At 38.0% G+C, this 23,301-nt stretch overlaps 1 protein-coding gene across 1 annotated transcript in view; it reads right to left on the bottom strand.

The window, feature by feature from the left end:
• gna12a (guanine nucleotide binding protein (G protein) alpha 12a) overlaps positions 1–19,718 on the bottom strand; it is a 28,227-nt gene extending 8,509 nt beyond the window's left edge. The window contains exons 1-2 of the mRNA XM_043234675.1: positions 18,644–19,718; positions 10,574–10,789 (exon numbers count right to left, since the gene is read on the bottom strand). Coding sequence (XP_043090610.1) covers positions 10,574–10,789; positions 18,644–18,985 — 558 coding nt within the window. The 5' untranslated portion in view covers positions 18,986–19,718. The remainder of the gene's footprint in view (positions 1–10,573; positions 10,790–18,643) is intronic.
• Positions 19,719–23,301: the final 3,583 nt, after the last annotated feature.

The following is a 23,301-nucleotide window of genomic DNA, read 5'->3' as shown; positions in this document are numbered from 1 at the left end:
GTAAAGACATTTATAATGTCACAAATACTGTTCTTTTGAACTTTCTTTTCATCAGTTATCTATTTTTACATATTAAGCAGCACAACTGTATTCAACACTGACAATAATAAAACATGACAATGAAGAGTGGCGTAATGATACTGAAAATTCAGCTTTGCCATCACAGCAAAAAGATTATGCTTACAGCGTAAGAAACTTCTTTTAAAAACATTACAAAATCTTAGACTCCATACTTTTAAACTGCAGTTTGTATTAACCACAATATACATTATGATTAATCGTGGCTGACAGCTCTTTGAATTGTGTAATGTTATATTGTTTTGTTAATGTAATGTTTCAGTTAAGTGCACATTCAGTGGAACAAGACTGATAGACGAGTCTCTCTGGAATATCCAAACGCATCTGAAGGAGCTGTGCTCTCCAGAGCCATGTCTAATATATGTATAAAACCAAGCCAAAATGTCAAACACATGAACAGACTGGTTAAGAAATCTGTTCACAGGTCTCTGAAATGTCCCATTAATGTTGGCGGATTGCGACTGTTGAACAATCCTGATAGAAATGTCACATGTAAGCTGTCGTTCGAATACACTGCTTTGTTTCAGACCAGTGATGACCAATCAGAAGAACTGAAATCATCTGTACCGTTGATTCAGAAGATAACCAAAATATGACATAAACTCAAATATTTTAAACATTTATATCAATGTATCAATTCTATCTTTGATCCAATAAAAAAGACTGAAGATGTGAAAACTACATAGAATGCATTATGCTGTTATTGTGTAATGTAATATATAAATACAATACTATAAGCACAAATATCACTATATAGGTCAGGGTTGTTCACATAATCAAAACCAAACATAGTAACAGTTTGTTTAATAAAATGTTTTGTGCTCATAAGTATCAATACTTCTTTCTGGCATTGCGTGTTTTTATCATTTTAATTAGATTTAAAAAAATAAAAATAAAATTTAAATGTCCATTATTTCATGAAAATGACTAAATGAATGGCCTGCACTTCTCTGGTTGCTCTAAACTGTGCAATACACTCCTGACTTTTATAACATGAATTTCTAATATTTTAAAAAAAAGTAAGTTATGGCCACAAAAGGCATTTAAACTTCATTTTGACCATTCGGGTCTTTTGGGTCAATCAGTAAAGACATCAGTAATCAATAAAGACATCTTTGTCTATTTACTAAATTATTGATCAGTTTATTATGGATGTATATGGATTTTCTCAGTTAGCTGTTGCAGCCCTAGCGTCATCATTTCCTTAACTCAGTTTAAGCGTGACCTCAGCGGCGTGACCTCAGCAGCAGACACAGTCTGTCAAGTCCTCTGTAATATGAGAATGTGTAAAAAGTGTGAGACTAAGAGCCGAGCCGCTGTGTTTGCTCCTCCTTCCACACTCTGCGGGTATTTCCCTCCTTTCTCTCCTGTGTCTCACCTCAATCAGTTCTGCTCCTATCTTATCCATTCGCCTAATGGCGGCCCCTCAGGGAGACTGACCCTAGACAGGCCTGGAAACGAACCACTGACGGGTGGAATAAAAACAGAGTGGGAGATAAAAAAAAAAAAAAAAAAAAATAGTAAAGAAAAACAGTGTGGGTGTATGACGTTTTCAACAACAGCCAAACAGCCAAACAGCCAAGGACACGGCTGCTTGTAAAGTCAGTTTTTCCTCTTCCAGTACAGTGCTCCCCTTGGGTCTGTTTTCAATAAGAACAGCCCACTCACCATCTGTTTCGCAGGGGTTCAGAACTTAATATCTACTGCTAATCCTCACACTTTTCTCATGGACATGAAAGAGGTATTGAATTGTGTACTGAGCTTTACTGAACATGCAGCTGGAGGAATCTCAATTTCTTCAATGTCTCTCTAAGCCCATCACTGCCAGAGAACAATTATGATCTTGGAACTTAAATTTAATGCATTTTGTATAACACACACACACACACACACACACACACACATATATATATATATTACACCACAAAAAATGTACTGTCTGTACGCTTTTTTAATATATTATAATATATTGTAAAATGCGTATTGTAAAATTCCTGTGATGATAAAGCTGAATTTTCAGCATCATAATTTTCAGCAATGTCACATGGGCCTTCAGAAATCATTCTAGTATACTTATTTGCTGCTTAAGATGCATTTCTGGTCACACTTTAATTTGATGGTCCCTTTTCAACAATCTGTTGACGATAGGCATCTACAATTCAACTCACTCTCATTAGAATGTTAGTATACTGTGATTAATAACTCTTTATTATGATTGTGTCCCAACAGACATACTACTGACTATAAGTAAGTTTTCAAGTACATGTCCACTTATTCTAACCCTAACCTTACTAGTCTACGAAACACTTAGTAGATATTTATTTAGGTAAAACGTTACTTATAGTTAATATGTGAAACCGCATTTCCTATTATTATCAATGTTGAAAACAGTTGTTCTGCCATTACAAAGAATGCAGAGTCCCATAAAAATAAAAATAAAAACATAGAAAATGTGGTCACTTTTTGGATATTTTTTAAGTTATGCTATAACATTGTATGAGAAACTGATTACAGCATTCATTGATAACATTATAAACTGATAACTTTCTTAATCTGAACTAACCATTCAGACTGATTTTTTGAGACAATTTGGTTGATTCTTGAACAGATTTGACTCCAAAAACTTTGTTTACTGCATGAAATCTCAAGTCTCCTTTAATTTAAATCATGCCAAGCACAGAGTTGCATAACTACACAAAAATATATGCATTTTTTGATTGTTTTTGGTGCCCAAGCTATTTTAGGGAAATAATTTAACATTGCATTGTCATAATTCCTTAGAAAAGCATGATTCTTTACTCTCTAAATAAAAGTAGACAATCATCATATATTTAATATTTAAGACGTGTTATTAGACATGAAAACACCTGCAGACTTTCCATTATAAGGAGTAAAATAACCTTGAAAAGCCACTTGGGCGTATAATCTCCAGCCCAGGAATGTCAAGGCAATGGAAGTGTTTGTCATGGTCATATCAAACCTCAGCAATGTCTGTCGAGTACTTTGACTAAGTTGTACTATAATGGCCTAGATAGGGCAAACAGACAGATAGGACACTGGAGGAGCAGGCCAAAATGAGCGTACATTTATCGCTCCTGACAGTCTGTCTGCAGATAGCACATGACAGACGACAGGGCAGTCGGAGAAATATGGCTGAATGCACTAGTGACACCTCTCAGAGTCAAAAGCCATTCTGCCCTGTCACTTCCATTCTGCCTCCTAAGAAATGAAGGATTATAGTAAAGTTAGCGAGGACATGACGCCCAGAAAAACGGAGGGATGTAGGAATGATAGGAATCTATGAACATAAAGATGGTCAGGTCTGTAAATACAGGTCTATAAATGATCCGTTTTTGTCCAAAAAATGCATGGTTTATGTTTCAGAGTTTCTTATTCCTATGTTATTTTTAGATAACTGTACTATAGTAATAAATGCAAATACAGAAATGATGAGAAACACTCTTAAGTGTTTCAAATCATTTAAAACTTTCAGTTAGTTAGGAATAGCATTGGCATGATGCAGATTATCATGCTAGAGAAAAAAAATATATAAAAGCATATTAGTGATCAAGACACATCATGAACAATCAGCACAGCAACTTTATTCAAGTTACTAAAAAGTGATTCCATACATTCTATATAATATATATATATATATATATATATATATATATATAAATATATTATAAAGCACAATTGTAATTATATATGTAATGCCCATATATTACTACTACTACTACTACTGCTACTAATACTAAAAATAACAATAATAGTAATGTTAATTATTTATTATTAAGAATGATTAATTGTATTAGTAACAATAATAAAATATCCCAAATGCAAAACATTAAGAAAAAAAAAAGGAAAGGAAAACGTATTCTTTTTATAAAATTAATAAAAAATGACTTTTTTCTTTGTTTCGAGAGTGAAATGTCACCCACACATTTTAGGTTGCCCTTATTTAACTAAAATTGCAATCTGCAAGAAAAGGCAGTCTGTTTGTCTCAGAAAATAACAGAAGCGACGTGCATCAAAGACTGCCACCAAAAGTACAGTATGTGTTTATTTGGAAAAGATGGGAAAGATTATCCAAACAGTAAAATATAAATATCCATTTTTCATCTCATTTCCTGATACCCTAAACAGAGGAAGTATTAAAATTGCTTTTAAACTATTTTTATAGATTAGCTATGTGAAACAGTGGAAGAACATGAAAAATTTTAAAAGCAGCAATAATGTCATGAAGTCATTTAATAGCAAAGCTATTTATCTAATGTCTACATCTGCCTCATTACGTGATTATTCTTGAGCTTTGTAAATAAATAAAAAACAGAGGAATTAATCAAATGTTTTCTGGATGTGATCTCGGCAAACATCTCGGCCAAAATTCACAAAACATCTGGTCAGTAAGCCTTCATCAATCTTGCCACTACCGATTAACTGCAGTAATTAACCGTAACTCTCTCTGAACCATGAATGACATTGTGTCTGGGTTTCCTCCATTTATTCACTTCTCATACATTTCAAACTGGGCTCTAGCTATGAATGTCCCAGTCCGGTGTCTATATCCCAGCTGTCTGAATAAGTCTGGCTATGTTCCGGGGTGGAGCGTGTTACCCGTTGACCGGGAGTCAACTGAGTAACAATAGGGCATTATTTACCCTGGCCGCAGCCAAAAGAGTGGCAGGACTCAGAGAGAAAAGTTCTCCCACAGCTCAGCACTCCTCTACGCCCGCGTACTGCACACACTCTTAGGCAGATTTACTTTAATTACAGAGTGTGTAAAAACAAGGCGACTATTGACTAACCATACTTCGTCGGGCGGCCGCAAACACTCAGCAGTAATCGCAGCCACATCCGCTTGAGAGAGAAGCCAGATTGATTTAATAAGAAGAGTGGATTGACAAAAGCGCAAAGTCTAGGGAGGTGCAGATATAAATTAAGATGTCGCAAGGCAAAAATGGAAGATAACTAATGAGATGCATATGACCCGAAGGGACTTAAAGAGGAAATGAAACTTCTATGACTTCTATATTTATATATATATATATATATATATATATATATATATATATATATATATATATATATATATATATATATATTATATTTATTTATTTATATATAGATAGATAGATAGATAGATAGATAAAAATATATCACCTGGAAAACATTTGCTTCATAAAAAGCTTGAATTTTTTCCTCTACGCTATTAAGGACTGTTCACACAGAGACAAATGTTCAGTGTAAAAACTATTCTGGTGCAATACACATTTTAATTTGAAAATTTAGATAGAAATGAACAAACCAATGAAATGGATTTTTCTGTGGACAGGTGTTCAAATTTCTTTTCACTGCATTGCAAAGAAAACTGGCTAACCAATAAGATTCCTGGTTTTGGTCACAGTTAAATAAAATGATTTATTATTCATTATTTTGCTGAGCGGCATGTCTTACAGCAGGCAGTAATTTGCGCTGCTTTTGGTAGATTGTGTTAGTCATTATGATTTTCATTTTCAGTAAATCACGTGCAGAATTTTCCCTCCCATCTTTATGGTATTATGCTACAATTCAAATTTGCCCTGTATAATAAATCTGGCCCATAGTGTTAAACCTTTTAACTAACGTCTAAAGTTAACTCATTAATTTTAACAGTAATAGACGTATTTTCTTAATTTGTCCTCACTCGCATATATTCAATTAAGCCATGCAAAATGCTTCATACAAAAAGCAGCTCAGGCATTCTGCGAAACATCTCCTTTGGTGTTATTAAGAAAAAAAAAGAGAACATCAACCTTTCCGCGAGTGTAAGATTTTTCATTTCGCGTAAACCATTTCTCTGCTAGAAGATGTACTAGCTTTTGACAGCAGTAGACACGCATTGGCTTCTGGTTGTGTTTGTGTTGTGCTGCATGATGTGTCGGCTGGCTGTGTTATTGGGAGGTGGACTGGTCTCTGGAGATCTACGCTGCAGCTGCTCAGGAATGTGAGCTGTTCTGCTTATCTCCAGCTCTTCTGAGGAAGGCTTATGTTCTGCTATAAGCCATCGCTCCTAGTCCTCTCAGTAAACAAATACGCCCTTCCTCTGTATGGATTCACTTTATATATTTTGGATTGGCCCTCTAAGACCATCAAACAATCCAAAATGGGCCCCACATATACAGAGTGGAAACAGAAAAACAGAGTGAGGCAGGCCCGGTCCTGGTGAGACCTCCAGGAGGCATCATAAACTATTAAAGATCATCCTTAAAATTGTTGTTTCTGGGTAACTATGCGCAGCACGGTCACTCATTCTGCTGCCAGGAATCTCGTTAAAACATCTTGTACAGAAAAAGTGGGGTAACAGGAAGCTTACCAGCACCCATCTTATTTTCAGCCTTGAGGAATTTAAGAAACATCCAAGCAACATCAATCTCCCCGAGGAATGTTGAATGCCGCCCAGCTTTTGGGCAGCGGTGGGGTATCTTTCTTGGGTCACGAACTGAAATATTCTTATGTGGGGCGGGTGTGTGAAACCTGAAAAATGTCTCCATTTCTGCTCTTTGTGTACACGAGATAACAAGCCCATTAATGGAATGTTTCAGCACATATAATGATGTTCTGTGTGGTTTTATGTGCTGAGGCTCACAGGACGGGGCCCGCTGTCATGTGGGACGGTTCTCAGTGTAAAGGACAACCCCTCCCTCTCTTGTCTTACAAAGAGACATCATTACTCCTTCTGCAGATTCTCTCTTTGGCAAAAGCCCAGCGAGCTTGACTGTTATGGCTGAGACGGCTTTGCACGGATGAAATATGACTGGAGCTTCATATTTAACAAACATAGATCTTGTCCTCTGACAAAAGCTCTCAGATAGGTGTTACAAAACACAGAGGCAGAAAACTGGAATGTCTCCATTCATCAGGTCCTGACTATCATGATCAATTGAACATTTACTTCAAACTATATCAACAGACAATACGATCATGCCATGTCATGATACACATGAGTGAAAGATATTTTTGGATGCGATTGAGAAAGTAGCCGTTTATTGAATATTTGTTTCTTTCGAATATACATAACAGATTCATTTTTAAAAAGTTTTTTATTTATGCAGATGATTATATTCTTGAATAAATAATGTCAAAATGCAAAACGCTTTAATGGCTCCATTTGTCTATGCAATTTTTTTCTGTTGATTGACAGGTGAAATAAGATTGCTAATGTAAAACAGTCTTTTGAGAATCCCCGTTATAGATGATTTTCACAGCCTCTGCCAATAGTAACATTTAAATTTTCACTTTCAAATCAATTGTGAATAACGCTTTCCTATCATAAAAATAAAAAGTTTTACGAGGATTATTAGTGTCCCACTGTACTTGATATACAAGTAACACGCCCTTTTGAAGGGATGTGAAGATTATGGTGAGTTTGTCAGGAAGGAATTTATGATGGCTCTGACTCAACTGTGGTGAAGCTGCATTGCACAGGCAGATCTCGTCTCTGGTCTGGGCTGTGGCTGAGATCTAGTGTGGTTTCTTGGGGGGGCAGCAGAGTCAGCCTTCAACAAAGCAGCAATACAGACTTCCTGTCCATGAACTCTCCGCAGCCTTCAAGCAAAGCAAGGTTTGTGTCCAATCACAATATGACCAGAGCCGCATTCCCGCTAACAGCAAGTCTTGTGATTTTGGCAGCCTTCTGACAATGGATCCAGTCCATTTTCTTTGTTTTTTATGTTAATGTGCTAGTCGTACACACATTAAAGCCAGTTTTCCTTTAAATGTTCCTCATAAATACTGGTGGAGGGAAATTACATCTCAGCACAAATCACGTCACTCAACCATTAAACTCGAATCACAGAGATTTATCAAGATCCATGCAGCCAACTCAATACAATCCCTTAACATTTATCACGGTCATTTCTGACATTAATTTAGGGTTGCATACTGACAAAAAGTCTTATGCTTGTTTCTCATGGTCAATGCCAGTGCTTTTCCCTAAAGAGATCCTCTAATAGACTACAACCGAGTACTGGAGGCCCTCCCTCGCACCGCCACAATCCTCCCAAGAGCTGGAGGAACAGAGCAGACACTAGTGAAAACTGAGCCAAGTTCCTCACAATGAGATGCATTAATAACTCTACAAGTTAATGAAAAGGCTGCTCTTCATGTTGAGATGATCCCAAGAGCATCTTGAGCTTCAATGGAAGGTTGCATGAGCAATATCACAAATTTACAAAAAATTGTCTTTGCATCATTCTGCTCCTTTGTTTTTATTCAAATTCTGAATTGATTCTATGCAATCTGATATTTGTAGGGATCTAAAGTCTGGTCTCATTAGCATGTACACTTGCAGTGCTGGTAGAAAAGAGACTTTTTTACAAGGAAAAAAAGAGCAGCATCTCCATAGGCACACTTTTGTTTGCGGTAGAAACTTGTAGACTTGTAGGATAGGGTTAATTCTGGACCTCTGGTCAATAGGGAACGGGAGTAACTCAGTCGGACAGGCTGAGCCCTGTAATGTCCTCCCACTCGCTGCCTTCTGAATAGACTCACAAACAAGCATGCCTTCACAGAGGAGAGAGAACAAAAGAGGCTGAGGGAGGCTGGGCCACCAGCCCTTTGGCCCAAATGGCCGGTTCAGCGTAATGACCCATAAAGGGTCAAAAGACTCATGTCACAGACCGAAAGGAAAAACAGCTGGGTCAAACTCCACAGATGTCACGCATGTTTCATTAAAGCAAAACATGCAAATAATGGCTTTAAAAATGGCAGACGTACACTTCTCAGGCTTCTACAGTTATAGTGCTGTGTTGTGGGTTTTTGATTTTTCTTTTAGTCTTATTTGGCAATGGGAAGAAAAAAACAGACATTACAGTCCATTTGTTTGTTCATTTGATTCAATATTTCACTGAATTATTTAACTGTACTACACTGGAAGCTCATTTTCTCTTTAAATCCACACTCACTTCTTTTTGCTGGTCTATATTTTCCAGGGTGCTTTAAAAGCTTATTTTTCTTCGATTCAGTCCATATTATCATATACTGTAGCATAAATTGTCTGGCCAGTCATAGTGGCAAAATGTTCCTCCTTGTACATTTTATCTTCTTCATGAATTTTACCAGTTAATACTGAAATAATTTTAGCATTTTATGTAACTTTATGTATCTTATTTAACTGTCTTATTTACTATCATTAAACTCATGTAGACATCAAGCCATCATGCTCTATAGATATCACTACTGAACACATAAGCATTTTTCAAGTCACAATTAAAGTTTGACAAAACCATTGTTATTTTATGGGGTAGTATATCAAATTTTAAAGTAAATAAAAGTATGTATAGTATGAGTAAACTCTCTTTTTTGTACTTAAACAAGTCCGTCTGTGTTTAATCACAGTAGCAAGAGCCGATGATGTAAACACTCTTGTGAAAAAGAAACAAAAATGCAGGGGCAGAACTCTATCCACAGATCACATCACTGATCTCTGATTTAAAGCTGTCTGTTCTTAAACTTTGAAACTAATATGAGCACAGCAAATGGTCAGAAGCTACTTCATCAAAATAAGAAGCATAAATCAGACGCTTCAGACACTTTATGCCGTCAATTTCTGTAAAAAAATTGATTTTATGAAGGAAACATTGATTTTATTATTTTTTTTTCTTCATAGACAAAAGAATGCGAGCACTAAGAAGTCAAATCATCCCGTGCATGAAGGGAAATTTGTGCCATTTCCTCACAGGTTTCCTCACTACCTATCCCGTCCTCCATCCTGCTCCATTGACCTAGATCTTCAGGACTCTGAACGGCACTTAAAAATTCATAAAGATCCAGAGGTACTGTGACAGAGATGTGTATGTGAATCGCATCGCTCCAGTGCGCAGTCAGAGCGATTAAAGTTTGAGAGACTCCTGTGCACAGCTTCTGAACTCATTAAAGTCCTGTGGCAACGTACATGCTGAGATGAGATGCACATAAATAAGTCAAGCTTCCTCTGCTTTTCTGCACTCAGCAGGTTTAATTAAGGTCTCCCAGTGTCTAGCTTTAATAGCTAGGCCAAAGATTTTCATCTAACTGACACTGAAATATTACCATATTTCCCGTACCCCCTTGGCTATCAACTAGTGGAGATCATGGGTTTGATTCCCAGGGAACACACATATAAAAAATATACCTTCAAGAAAAAAACGTACTGAGCATTTGAACGGTAGTGTATTTATAAATTTAAATAAAAATAATTTTAATTAACCATTTTCCCCAAATAATCTTGTTATATTTTCCAAAGGTTAGTCAAACTGTTGTCTGAAAGTGCTGCCCATTGAAGCTCCACTTTATTGGGGTATCTATGAATGATCACAACTGTGCCCTTGAGCGGTGCACTTACCCCAGGTAAATAATAGATTATTTGTTTTATGAGAACACAGGTTGCCATCTACCCAAAGAGCTGCTGGGCTCTTCCTGTGAAACGTATCCAGATGGCACAGGTTGTCAGGAAATGTACTATGATTACACTCACCAGCTGAAATTCACTCCGTCGGCCGTAGGCATCCTGGATGCCACTATCACTCCAGAGAGTCTGCAGGGCTGGGACGTACAGCTGAAAGGTGCAGGGTTCGACGGGCATGCCTGCTTTGTTTTCAAAGGACATAACAAACATGCCATGCTTCTCGTTCTCAGAGTTCTGCCAGGGAACACCAAGTTTGTCTCGGGCATCCACCAGTACCCGCATTCCCTTTAAAAAAAAAAAAAAAAAGACAAAGAGAAGGAGAGAGAAATTAATGCCATGTTTGTTTGTCTAGGGTGTATAACTAGAGCAGGGTGTGTCTTCTATAACAGGAAAATGAAGCAATTCTTCTGGAGACAAAATAAAGATAATAGCAATGTCTTCATGTAACACCTACAGCACATTTAAAACCTGCTGATATTCTGTCTCTGTAAATCTCCCACACTCAGTTTTAAAGAAGTTACCAACTGTTTAGGTTAAAAGGGACAAACAAATGAATGATGTACAAAAGTGTGAACCAGATAAATAAGAGGTTACACAATGATATAAGAGGCTCTACTAAAATTAACATATGAGTCAGAATTAAGTATGTTGTTACATAATATACCTTTTGTATATGTTTCATTGAGTGTAGGCTTGTGTTTAAACCAAGACATATTTTTGGTGCAAAAGCTATTGCCATAAAACATTTTAATTTGAATGCAGTTGTATACAGGTCTTTATTCTAGTCGAAAATATCAAAGAGAAATTTTGTAAAACGACTAGTTTTTTGGTGTTAAAAAAACTTAGCAGCCTTATAATTGGGCTTTTATGTCAAAAATTACATACAAAAAAGATTTGTTTAAAGATTTAAATTTAAATTTATACCACTGTCAGCTGACACAACTTAAAGACAATCTAAATTGTGCTTTTAATGCCTTTAGAAGAAGCTCAGATTGCTGCCATGCTGCCATTCACGACATGTATACCCGGAACATCGTATCCAAGAACTGAAACACTCTAAAGCCAAAAATGAAAACAGCTCCAGAAAGCTCTGTTGAGAACAGCAATCGCACTGAAACTAAACTTCCGTGATGAGCCTCCTCGCTTCCAAGCATAACATTGAATACACAACCCCTGTTCTGAGCCTCTGGCAGTTACCAGGAGGGCTGTGCTCTGTGGAGGAGCAGAAATATCATGAGACGCTTTGTAAATGAAACATAAGGACATTGATTTTTCTCGATAATAACTGCAGTACTATTAACCGATGCAAAATCCTCCTTTGCAGCATATTTCACTTTCCTTTTGTTGCACTGTAATAACATCCTAAATTTTCAGGGTCCCACAAGGGGGTCCTGGTCCTCTGCTCTAAATAGCCACCTATGAATCATCGACACTAGCACTCAAAAATGCAGAGAGCAAACGTATGCTAGAATAATTAGGGCAGCCAACACACCTTTGTCTCCAAAGAAGATAAAGGGCCCTCAGGCACAGGTGCTTTGTGGGAGTTGACCCAACGACAGCGGAAGAGTTTAATGCCATTCCAGCACATGAGGTCAATAGGTTGAGCATCAAGGCAATGAAAACTCCTAGTGTGTCCACATGTGTGAGGAATTTGTACATCAACACGAGACGGTTGCATTGCAAAACCATTAAAACAGCAGGGAAGCGACAGGAAATTAATGTGGTACAGTCCTGTTAGTCTGGCTGTCTCCATCAAATCCTGAGATTCCCCCACCTCCCAAATCCCAAGATTCCCTGAGCCATCAAACAGTTCACAAATGTAAACAGTTGTTCATGCTTAAGGCCTCCCTGCTGTTTCTTCTTAATGCTCTTAATAGTGTGGCTTAGTCTAGGGTTGTCAGGGTACTTTCCTTAGGGCCAAACTCAGTCACACTTCTGCCTTTATTTGTCAGCCCCCCCAAACCCACCTATCCATCTCTGACCTTTCACCCACTTCTGGCCAACACTATCAGGGAAGCGTAGACGTATCCTTCTGTCCTCCTTGGCTGGATCCATTGACAGGGCGAGAGAATAGAGGCGAGAGAATAGAGAGAGCGGTTAGGCAGCTTTATCACAGCGGAGAGGTCAGTTGCAGGGCTTCCAATCTCTTCCTGAGTCATGGCAAAGTCCCAAAAATAGCTCCGAAAGCCACCAAAACCTCACCTCGCCGTGAGCATGGCTCCTATTCTTTCTGAAATGCCTCCTGAAAAACAAGCCCTAAGTGTTTGTTTTAAATGGCATCTTCCAAAGAGACTTGTTTTGTAAGTCCTCGGGAGAAACCACAGAGTTTTCCATATCATTTTTAAGAAAATTCTTGATATTTCCCTTGCTGTTTGTTGACAAAGGGGGGATTTCCTGAATGTTCGGTCAACAAAGCGCAAGAATGATATTATTCAGGGATCTTGGTTTCTGCTGAGACGCTGCTGACAGCGTATCCAATCCGTCGGCCCTCATCTGACATGCATTAGACGGGCCCTGCGTGTCAAGCGCAGTAATTACTCCAGTGGTGGTAATGGCAGTGCTGTGATTTCGCAGCGTAAGCAGATGTGGGGAGCGGACCAGGCAGCCGCTCACGGCTTCCCCACCGCTGAGCAACCACAGCTAAATCAGCAACAACTCCTTAGCCATAAACAAGCCGCTTGTGAAGGAGCCTCCCAAGACAGAGGAACTCTCAGATTTATCACACAGGAAGATGGGCTTGATATATGCTTGCTCCCTGTGTCACCCTTCAGCCACTTCCTGTATCCTCCCCCGCAAGGATCTTTTTTGAGCAGGATGCACGCATTCAAACCTTTCGGTATGATACAACTTTTCGGTAACTTGCTCCTCCATACGCGCTTTGCATGGGATGATGGAGCAAAAACACATTCTAGGCAGTTACTGAATACCGCAACTATTTTCTCAAGGATGTAGTAAACAGAGGAAATGCTCCCCTGCCAATGGTGTCCCGTTGCACAAGAGATCAAGAGCTTTGCAATAGGGAAACTGACTCTTGAAGGGTCAGAGTGATGAGTGAGGGGTACGAGGGGCCAAACGGAGGTGAGATCTTATCAGGTCCCGATACGCAGTGTCAACATCAGGTCAGTCTTTAGATCACTCTCCTATCAAAGATAGGACCATTAAAGAGTTAACAGAAATGACTAGATAGCTTGCTACTGATCTAGGAAGCAATAAATTCCCAGACATAAATTACTCTGCCTACTCAGTGTGGGTTTGCAACAACAAGGCAGGAAATACTCATTGTGTGGTTTATCAAATCATTTATTTGGACACTGAAGACTGTACACACAAAACATTTAGCTTTTTAAAAGCGTCCTTTTAGTATATCAAATGACTTTGAGTGGGACTTGATTTTATCCATTGATTGGATCATCAAACCATTAAACAAGTGATATAGAATTAAATTCAATTTAGATTTCATCTAACAATCTTTAAAAATAAACATTGGTTGTGAAAACATTTTACACCCTTTCCAAGACAGACCACAGCTGAGCAAATGGTGCTGCAATATTGAAATAAGACATTACTGTAAGAAGTTAAGAGGACTATCTCTTGGACCTTTGCCACTGTAAAGTGGCTGAAATGAAGATACCTTTATCTTTAAAATAGCCAATATTTTGATCAGCATGTAGGCTGAGATTCGCTCACGCGACTGGTCACCTCTGGGATTGTTTGTTGTAGTTTTTCCCACTCCGTCTGGACTGGGGTTGCTCCAAATTGGTATCAGTGAAACAAACATCGCCAACACTGTCATCATCCTTGAGCCTTCAGAGGGATGGGCTGAACAGCAGGGTGATGACAGACGGTCAGAGGGGAGATGATGGCACGACTGAATCACCATTGTTTGCAGCATTCGCTGTCTGTGCACTGAGGAGAGGCATTTCCTCTGGCTCTGTGGACTGTGCGATACCGCAAGCCCACAGAGACCACCATTGTGGAGCTATTCCAATCTGACCTTGACTTCATCGCCGACAAACAAGGTCTCCAGTCCAGTTCTCAAGCCACTTAACACATCTTTAGACTGTGAAATTAAGTAATACCACATGCTTTCCTTTTACTGGCCACTGTCCTACTGTCCTAAAAAAGTAGTTTTTAAAAATTCCTCTAATGTTTTAAGCAACTGCTTGAGACCTGAACTGAATTACATGAATTGCAAAGAATTTTACAAGAGTATTAACACCAAAGTGAAACGTTTATACATCCATAAAAAATACAAGAAAGCTAGGAAACCTGCATTAAACAAGTATCATACTTCTGACTCAACATTAAAAAACAGAGCTTTGTAGCTTTTAATGATGAAATTTGTCATCTATATGCTATATGCAGCGAAGCAATTACATCAAAAAACACATTCTGAAAAACTATGGTGTATAAACGCTATAGTACAATAAAAGCACTGTAAAACCTGAAACTCTGGTAATTGTCATGTCAATTGTAACTGTCATGATCCTGAACTTATGCAATCTAAAGTAAGTTGATTAGCCACATTAAATAATATTTGCACTTTTAGCAGTTAATTTAGATGTTATTGTACCACATGAAACACTTTTAGTTAATGAATCATTTTTAGTTAAGCCAATCAGAGTTCCCGCTCCAATTTAAAGAACTGATATAATTATAGAATTTACAGAAATTACCTTTATGTGTCATTTGGACCTTATTTATGTAACTTTTTTTCCTCAAATCTAAACAAAGGTGTTTCATAACCTTTTCATAGCCTTGAGGTGTGTTTAACAAGTTAACAAAAGCAAGTGTGGTGACTTGTGACAAGAAACACAAAACTTTAGGCACATTCTTCACGACCATTTGCTCTTTTCACTTGACTGGCAGGGCAGCGAGTGGACCATGTAATCAGTACCAACACATACATTTAGGCCGTTTAGTGTGGTTAGTCATAAAACTGACTTCAATTCTCATATACACATAGATGGTCCAAAACACAGGCCTCAGCATTTGCCTCTGGAGCTAATGAAAGTGATCAAAACTACATTATAATGTTTTCCTCAGCTCACTATAGTCACTTTGTGGGGAAGGGGTCTTACTGAAAACAAACTGAGATGACATCATTAGCACAAAGAAAGCTCAGTTCTGTTGCGGGTGGGTTAGAAGAGGATCTGATCGCAATCAGTCCCAGTCGAAACAAAGTGAATCTTTAAGCTGTGCCTCAGTCTTGTCCCTCCCGGAGTCCTGAAAACTATGGACAAAAGCTTCTCTGGCTGTGGGGAAGGGTGCCTGATGTGATGTCTGGCAGTTCGGCTAAATGTTTGGTGAACGAGAACCATGGAGATGGAACATGCGGACCTCTGCTTTGACATCCTGAGAAACACAACCTTTTCCATATAAAGCTAAACTCTTCCACTGAGCCAAACCTCTGATCTGGCAGCGCTGCTTTTGACCAAACTGTGGGTAAGATAACAAGACCAAGGAATATTTCTCATTTCAGTTTCCCACTGAATAAATGAACATCATGGTTTGCCAGAATACAGACATATTTATGACCAAAAGAAAAGAAAAACATGTATTATATGTAACAATGACAAAATTCTAGTTTAAAAGACATTGCTGGAACTATCACCTTTGTATTTAAGTTGGTTTGCAAAACTTTATAGCATTTTTAAAAACATTTGGTAACGCAGTAGACTGGGTTTGTAACACGTTAGAAACACATTCACCAGGTTTTTCCCTCAATAAACCTCTAATTCCCTGCTTATTAATAGTAGGTAAGAAGGTAGTAGTTACATGGTCCTGCATTCGTATGTGCTTCATAAGTAACATCCAATAAGCTAGTAATGCATATTAAAGAAATAATTCACCAAAAAAAGAAAATTCTGTCATCATTTACTCACCCTCAAGTAGTTCCAAACCTGTATGAATTTCTTTGTTCTGCCGGACACGAAGGAAGATATTTTGAAAAAAGTTTGTAGCCAGGCTGTTTTTGGTCACCAGTGACTTCAATTATATTATTTTTTTCTACTATGGAAGTCAGTGTTGACCCAAAACAGCCTGGTTGCAAACCTTTTTCAAAATATCTTCCTTCGTGTCCGGCAGAACAAAGAAATTCTTACAGATTTGGAACCACTCCAGCGTGAGTAAATAGTGAATAATGATCCCTAGTCTAAAGTGTTACCAAAAGTGTAATTTAATGACTGAGAGTACAGATTGTAAGTACACATCTGAATGATTGTCGTCAAAAAGGCATTTATGTTTTATTTGTGTGGAGCAATTTAACAATTTAAAAGTGCACGTGGCAGGAGAAAACAGGCAAGTTTGCAATTACAGTTGATCTTGGTACCCTTCGAATAACTTAATTCGATAATAACTTAATAACTTGACTCAACATTTTTTAGACATCTTGATACAATCACAACATATTATCATAATATTTAACAATGAATGTAGTTGAGTTTACTTAAGTTTGCTTTATTTTGTATTTATTATAATTATTATTTCACAAATGTCATAAATGATCAATATATTTTATCTGTCTGGTAAAACAAGGTCAAAATCTCTGATTATTCTATTATTATTTTCCTTGATATAGTTATATAATTTTTCTTTTTGTATTTTTGTACGTTTCTGCCTGTTGTATTCATTGTTTTGGATATTTTAATCAATTATTAAATAAGACAAAATTAGCATTGTGTCATTGATCCGCGTAATTACATCTCATCTAACACAAAATCAGAGTACTGTAAAGATGGCAGTGACAAGATGATGATGCACAAAGCTCTCTGAAAAATAAACACCACAGAAACGCTCTGACTCAGTCAAGTAGTGCTTGTTAAGCACACAGACGTATTGAACAGCATGAAAAGAATGATAGATCTTCTCTATCCCCATTGTAGCGCAGATGCAGGCTGTAATGAGTCTTCTGGCATCGGCTGCTAATCTCAAAGGCTTCACTATGATCACATCAGACGCCATCAGTAAACTTCCAAATGTAAAACCAAATAAGAGATAAAGAGAGGAAGACACAAGTGCAGAAAGTACGCAGATAGGGGAAAAATCTTGAGACATCCAAAAGACACGTGAGCTCAGAGAGCACATGAGCTGATCACAATGATAAGTCAGACACAATCACTCCGTTCATAACAGAGCCAGGGATGAACCTAGACCAAACAAAGTGACTCAATGTAGTGGCAATTGTAAGGACAGCTAAGCTTAGTCTTGTGGTAATTACGAGAGAACATCTGCCAGTCTGCAAATGTTAAGATGCTGATTTGTGATTACTGGTTTATAAGAAAAAGTTGCTTGTACGAGAACATTGTTCCTCGTGTTTCTCTGTAACTCCAGGCAGCCCCAGGCCTGATATCTCATCTCGCACACACATTGTGGGATGCATTTTCACTCCTTTCCCGTTAACTCAGAGCAGTGAGTCAAGCCACTGTTATTAAACACAGACGCCTTAAATCGATGTGCACACAGGAAAATGACCCAAGAATGATCCACAGGGACTCTGATTTGCGGTAGAGCAGATGCCTGAAGCAACCATCATGGCTAACAGATCTGTACGTGGATTAGGTTTTCAAAACCTTTGTGTAATCAACAACCTGAACATCGCATTCATCTAACATGCAGCTAAAGAAAGGGTAGATAGTAACTCCTGAGTTTGCATGTTTGACAGACGCGCATGTGATGGGAGCTCATGTGAGCGCTTTCTGATAGCTGAAGCGCAGATTTTGGGGAAGTATTAATTATGCTGAATGTAAAAAAAAATGCATTTCTTAGGGTTTGTCATTTCTGAAGAGAATGTTTGTTTTACTTATTGCAACAAAAGCGAATGTCACAGCAGGAAACAGGCAAGGACACGTGGCCTTGGTGACCTTAGAATAACTAAATATACTGACGCAGCATCGTTTTGAATTTTTATAGATGCATTTTAAATCTTTCAGTCTGTTTTTTTAAAAAAGGTTTTTATTTTGGAGAATCTATCTATCTATCTATCAATAATAAATAATGTTTTCTATATCTAATCAAATTCAAGTTTAAATTTTACGAAACGCAACAAATTCACAAAACTGCTGACAAACAAAACGGACAATTCTGACGTCAGAAACAACGGCACCTCCAGCAAACTTCTCACGCGCGCGAGAGCGTTACCTTGATGACGTTTTCGAAGATGGTATCCCTGAAGTCGAGCAGCGCTTTCTGGTCAAACTCTTTCCCGTGGATGATCCTCATTTGTTTGAGGAAGGTGGATTTGCCGCTCTCTCCGGCGCCCAGCAGCAGGATCTTCACCAGGCGCCGCACCGAGCGTCTCTCGCGCGCGAGCATGGCGTCGATCTCGCGACTGCGCCGCTTCGCCTCGCGCTCGCGCCGCTTCGCCTCGCGCTCCTGGTTCGCGTCGCGCTCGCCGTCCGGCGCTTTCGCGTTACTCCTGTCATCGTGCGCGGCCTCAGCGGGCAGCAGACACCGGCTCAGGGTGCGCACCACGCCGGCCATCCTTTGCAACTCGAACGCGGTTAGTTACCACCTGACGTATTCATTAAAGTGCCAAAGAACTTTACTCTATGTTTTATACGATATCTACATGGAATAGACTCCGGTAAACATCTGCTGTCAATATTCACCGGTCAAAACAAATACTAAAAGGAAAAAGATGAAACACAATAAACATTTCCCCCCATTATAAAGACGTATGTAAAAGCGTTCACGCCGAAGAGGTCCTTCCCCAGTAAAGCGACCGCTGCTGCACGTTAAAACAGTGAATAAAGGCAGGCGCCCGCTAAACAAATCCGTTGTTCGTGGTAATGAAATACATCGAGCGCTAAATGAGCTCAGGAGATGTTATTTAGCCGGAAACCGTATTCCTTTATATACTGGTAGCGACGTAAGTTCCAAAAGTTCATTCTGGAGGAGCGCGAGCGACTTTCTGATGTTTCCCCGCTGCTCTCTGGGAAGTTTGTTGGCTGGACTGAAGCCCCTCCTGCTGTTGGGCCGGTGGCCGGTAGGGGGCCGAGCGAGATGGGCGTTTATACTGACATGAGGGGGATTGCGGCCGGTGTCAGAAATGTCAGTCTTACAGTGGCCCCTTGCTGTCTGTCATGCACCGCCGTCTCTGTGGAAGTATTAAGACTTTACAGGGAACCTGGCAAAAGGCGCGAGAAAAAGGTATGAAGCAAACAACTGGCAGAGTCGGATCAGTGGCAAATAAGGATGCCTGAGATGGTAAATGGAAATCTCCAAACAGATACATTTTTAACAATTATCCAAAAATCTATTTTTTTCTCTTTGATTGTTTGTATTGTGCGTTCCAAATAGTGTCAATTAAACTGTATGGATACCCAGCTCTAGTCAATGACGGCTAAATGTTTTGTTGTTGATGTTGTTTTTTCTATAAGGTTGGGGTTATAACTCGATCGCTGTTTGCTAAAATTGGATTTAGCTTGATGGCAAGTTGGCAAAATCAGCCATATAGTATTTAAATGTAATATTCTTTGGTCAAGAGTTTCAAAATGCTACTGAGATTTTCGATTTAAATTAGAAATATATATAGATATATTTCTAATTTGAATTGAAATTTCAGTAGCATTTTGATTATATATATATATATATATATATATATATATATATATATATATATATATATATATTTATTTTATATTTATATATATATGTATATTTATTTTATATTTATTTATATATATATATATATATATATATATATATATATATATATATATATATATATATATAATATGTTTATTTTGCATGAGATTTAGATCTGAAAAAGTCTCTTCCTGTGCTCTCCTGCTCGCATAATAATAAAAAAAAAGATTGTATTCAGCAGAGGGCAGTGTTAACCTACGCTTACATTCATACATTTCATTTGAATCATAGTTTCTCATCCACATACAGCATGCATCTGTTGTAAAATGAGCTCTGTGTGAAAAAAAAGGAAAGAAAGCCTACAGGTAAAGAAACCATAAGAGCATATACCTACTCAAAGATAATTAGTATGATTTTCTACACTGTCCTTGTGTGCCAAAACATTATTACGCAAACCGTCGAGAATATAACATGATATTTTTTCATGTTTAAACATCTCCCCTGCACAGCACCACAAAGACATTTCCTTATTAAAACCACAGGTGCAAAAAAAAAAAGTAGAGCGGGCTAATTTTGTGCCACTGACCACCTACGTGAACAACAGGACGTGCAGCATTAGCATATAAATAGTAACAATATAAACAGTGACAATTTTTTCATTCCTCCTCCAAGTAGATTATTCAATGTCATTCACAGCGTAGAAAAAAAAAACAGTCTCTGATTACCGTGGTCTCGATTTAGAGTTCTTAAACCTATTTGTTGAGTTGATATGTGCGAGGAAAACATTTAATGGAAAAGCTTTCAAGTTGATTTTCAAGCAGGAGGTTAATTGGACTGGGTTTTTGGAGGAAAGATGAAATCAACATGCGCACGAAACGCAGCTGAAGAGGCTTTCAGAGAGCAGCACGGCCATGATTACACATTTTGATCACCGAATCAGAAAGAAACACAAAAATATACAAGTATCCATTCTTCTCATTGGGCAAATTGCCCTTGATAGCATTCTTGGAGAGTGCCGAAGCAAGCTAATGCTGAAAGAACCAGCTCCGCCGTTCACGTTTCCCGCTATGCTTTGAAGCAAAGGCAAGAATGGAGCACCGAGGGCCATGACTTTGGGAAAACGTAGGACTGTTCGTATGTTATTGTGAGGATTGCAGCGGAGCCTTTCTAACCAATGTTTGCATGCTATATAAAAAGAGTAGAAGTAGTAATATTGTTTACACACACACACACACACACACACAAAGTTTTTGGTCATTCAGTCACTCAGAATTTCTTTTCTGGTTTAGCATTCAAAGTTATTGTCTTATGGTAAGTCTTTTGCATATTGCAAATACTGAGCTCAGTAACTGTTTGTCTGTTTATTTAAGGAGAGACACAGTAGAGGTACAACGATAACTAATAGTTATCACCTTACTATTAATCGATTGATTATAATTGCAATGTAATCAATTTGTAATACAGGTTTTTCTAAAATATTAAGTTTAGATATGCAAATACGGCATTATTTTTTAAAATGAAAGAACAAAAATCTAAATACTGTATGAAGCAAGTTTAAGAAATCTTTGAATGGAGTCAAATGTTTTTTGACAGATACAGACGGGTGGGGGTGTTGTATATCATCAAGCATATATATTATATAAGAAACAAATCCGTCTGTAAGAACCTTCAGGTTATAGACTAGACATGAATAGAAATGATGTGTAATTTCTGCTGAAGTGGAGATATGTGGCTCAGTGTAGGAGAAAAACTCATTTTGAGAAAACTGTCTTTAAAAATATATTTTGTTACTGAAACTGATTGATACAAATAGACAAAGTGCTATCAAACGAACACTCAACAGTGTCTTTTGGATGTTTTCTTATCACTAGTCTGATTTTTATTTTTTTTTATGAAAAACCAAAAAGTCCAAAATCTCAAATATGGGAGGTGCATGAAAAAACGGTTCAGGGATCAAACACAATATGTACATCAGCAAAAAAATGAAATGGTTGTTTTGTGATTTGTATTTATTTATTTATTTATTTTTTGATGCATTTGTTTGTTTTTGTGATTTATGATTTGTGTTGTGTTTTGTTAGCTCCACAGCCTGTTCACTGCTGACTGTTGTTATAAGGCAAGAGCTTTGTAATGAATCTCTAAAAGACATAGAAATAAACAATGTCAAACCGTTAAGTTAAGGTTGAACTATTCCTTTAACCTTGTTTTCAAAAGGTTGTTTAAAACTGCTCCTTGAGAACATACACAACAAGAGTCGATAAAATTATGTTTTCAGGCACAAACGCTTGCCAAGCCTATTTAACAGGGGAATGCAGAAGTAACACAAAAAACAGATTCAAAGCTTTGTCCAGCCTAATTAAGTGAGATAAGAATAAACCAAACCCAGCGGGCATGTGGTCTCAGAGGACTATAGAGGAAAATGTCTAATTAAATAAATAAAACGGCAAATAATTAAATTTATGCCACTCTTTGATTCCAGCATAATGACTCTCATACGCGGACAAGTGTATGTGTCATTAATGGAGGTCTGTGCTTGATGGCCACAATGAAAAATGGCTGTTATTAGACTGAAGAAGGCTTGCTGGAAAAACAAACTTGCGTTTATCAAGAGGAGCGGGGAAGAAGGGAGAAAAAAGCCACGAAAAATACGAAAAATAAGAAACATAATAATAATAGGGCTATATATATATATATATATATATATATATATATATATATATATATATATATATATATATTAAATAGATCGTTTAAAGATGTAAGGGATGCTCATAAGCATTGAACACCTTTCAAGGTTGCAGATCTTCCTCTCCTAATCAAACCAATGATCTTGAAAATGTGTTTTTGCTAACAACGGTAACAAAGGCACAGAGTTCTCCGCACACTCGAAAAGGCGTTTAACCGTGCAGAAAACACATTTATCTGTGCTTTGGTGAGCAGCTAGAAGCCCCGTGCTCCTCAGAACAAAGGACGAGTGGGATCTCTGACGGCTTCTGAAGCTGTGGGTGAATTAGGGAGATACAGATGGCCCAGACACAAAAGTTCTGATGTCTGTGACAGACACTCCTTCACGGAGAGTCTATTATGACATTTCAGCTCCGGCGCTCCTCACACGTTTGACTGATGGATGCAGGGACCACCGCATTTAACAGATTGCCAAGCCATCTGCCGCGGCGAAGCGACACGCTCGAGACGCGACACGCAACGCT

This window comes from Puntigrus tetrazona, chromosome 3 (assembly GCF_018831695.1).
Source record: "Puntigrus tetrazona isolate hp1 chromosome 3, ASM1883169v1, whole genome shotgun sequence".
NCBI classification, from domain to species: Eukaryota; Metazoa; Chordata; class Actinopteri; order Cypriniformes; family Cyprinidae; genus Puntigrus; species Puntigrus tetrazona.
The sequence above is the reverse complement of the archived record's forward strand: the minus strand, read 5'-3'. Positions and strand labels throughout refer to the sequence as shown.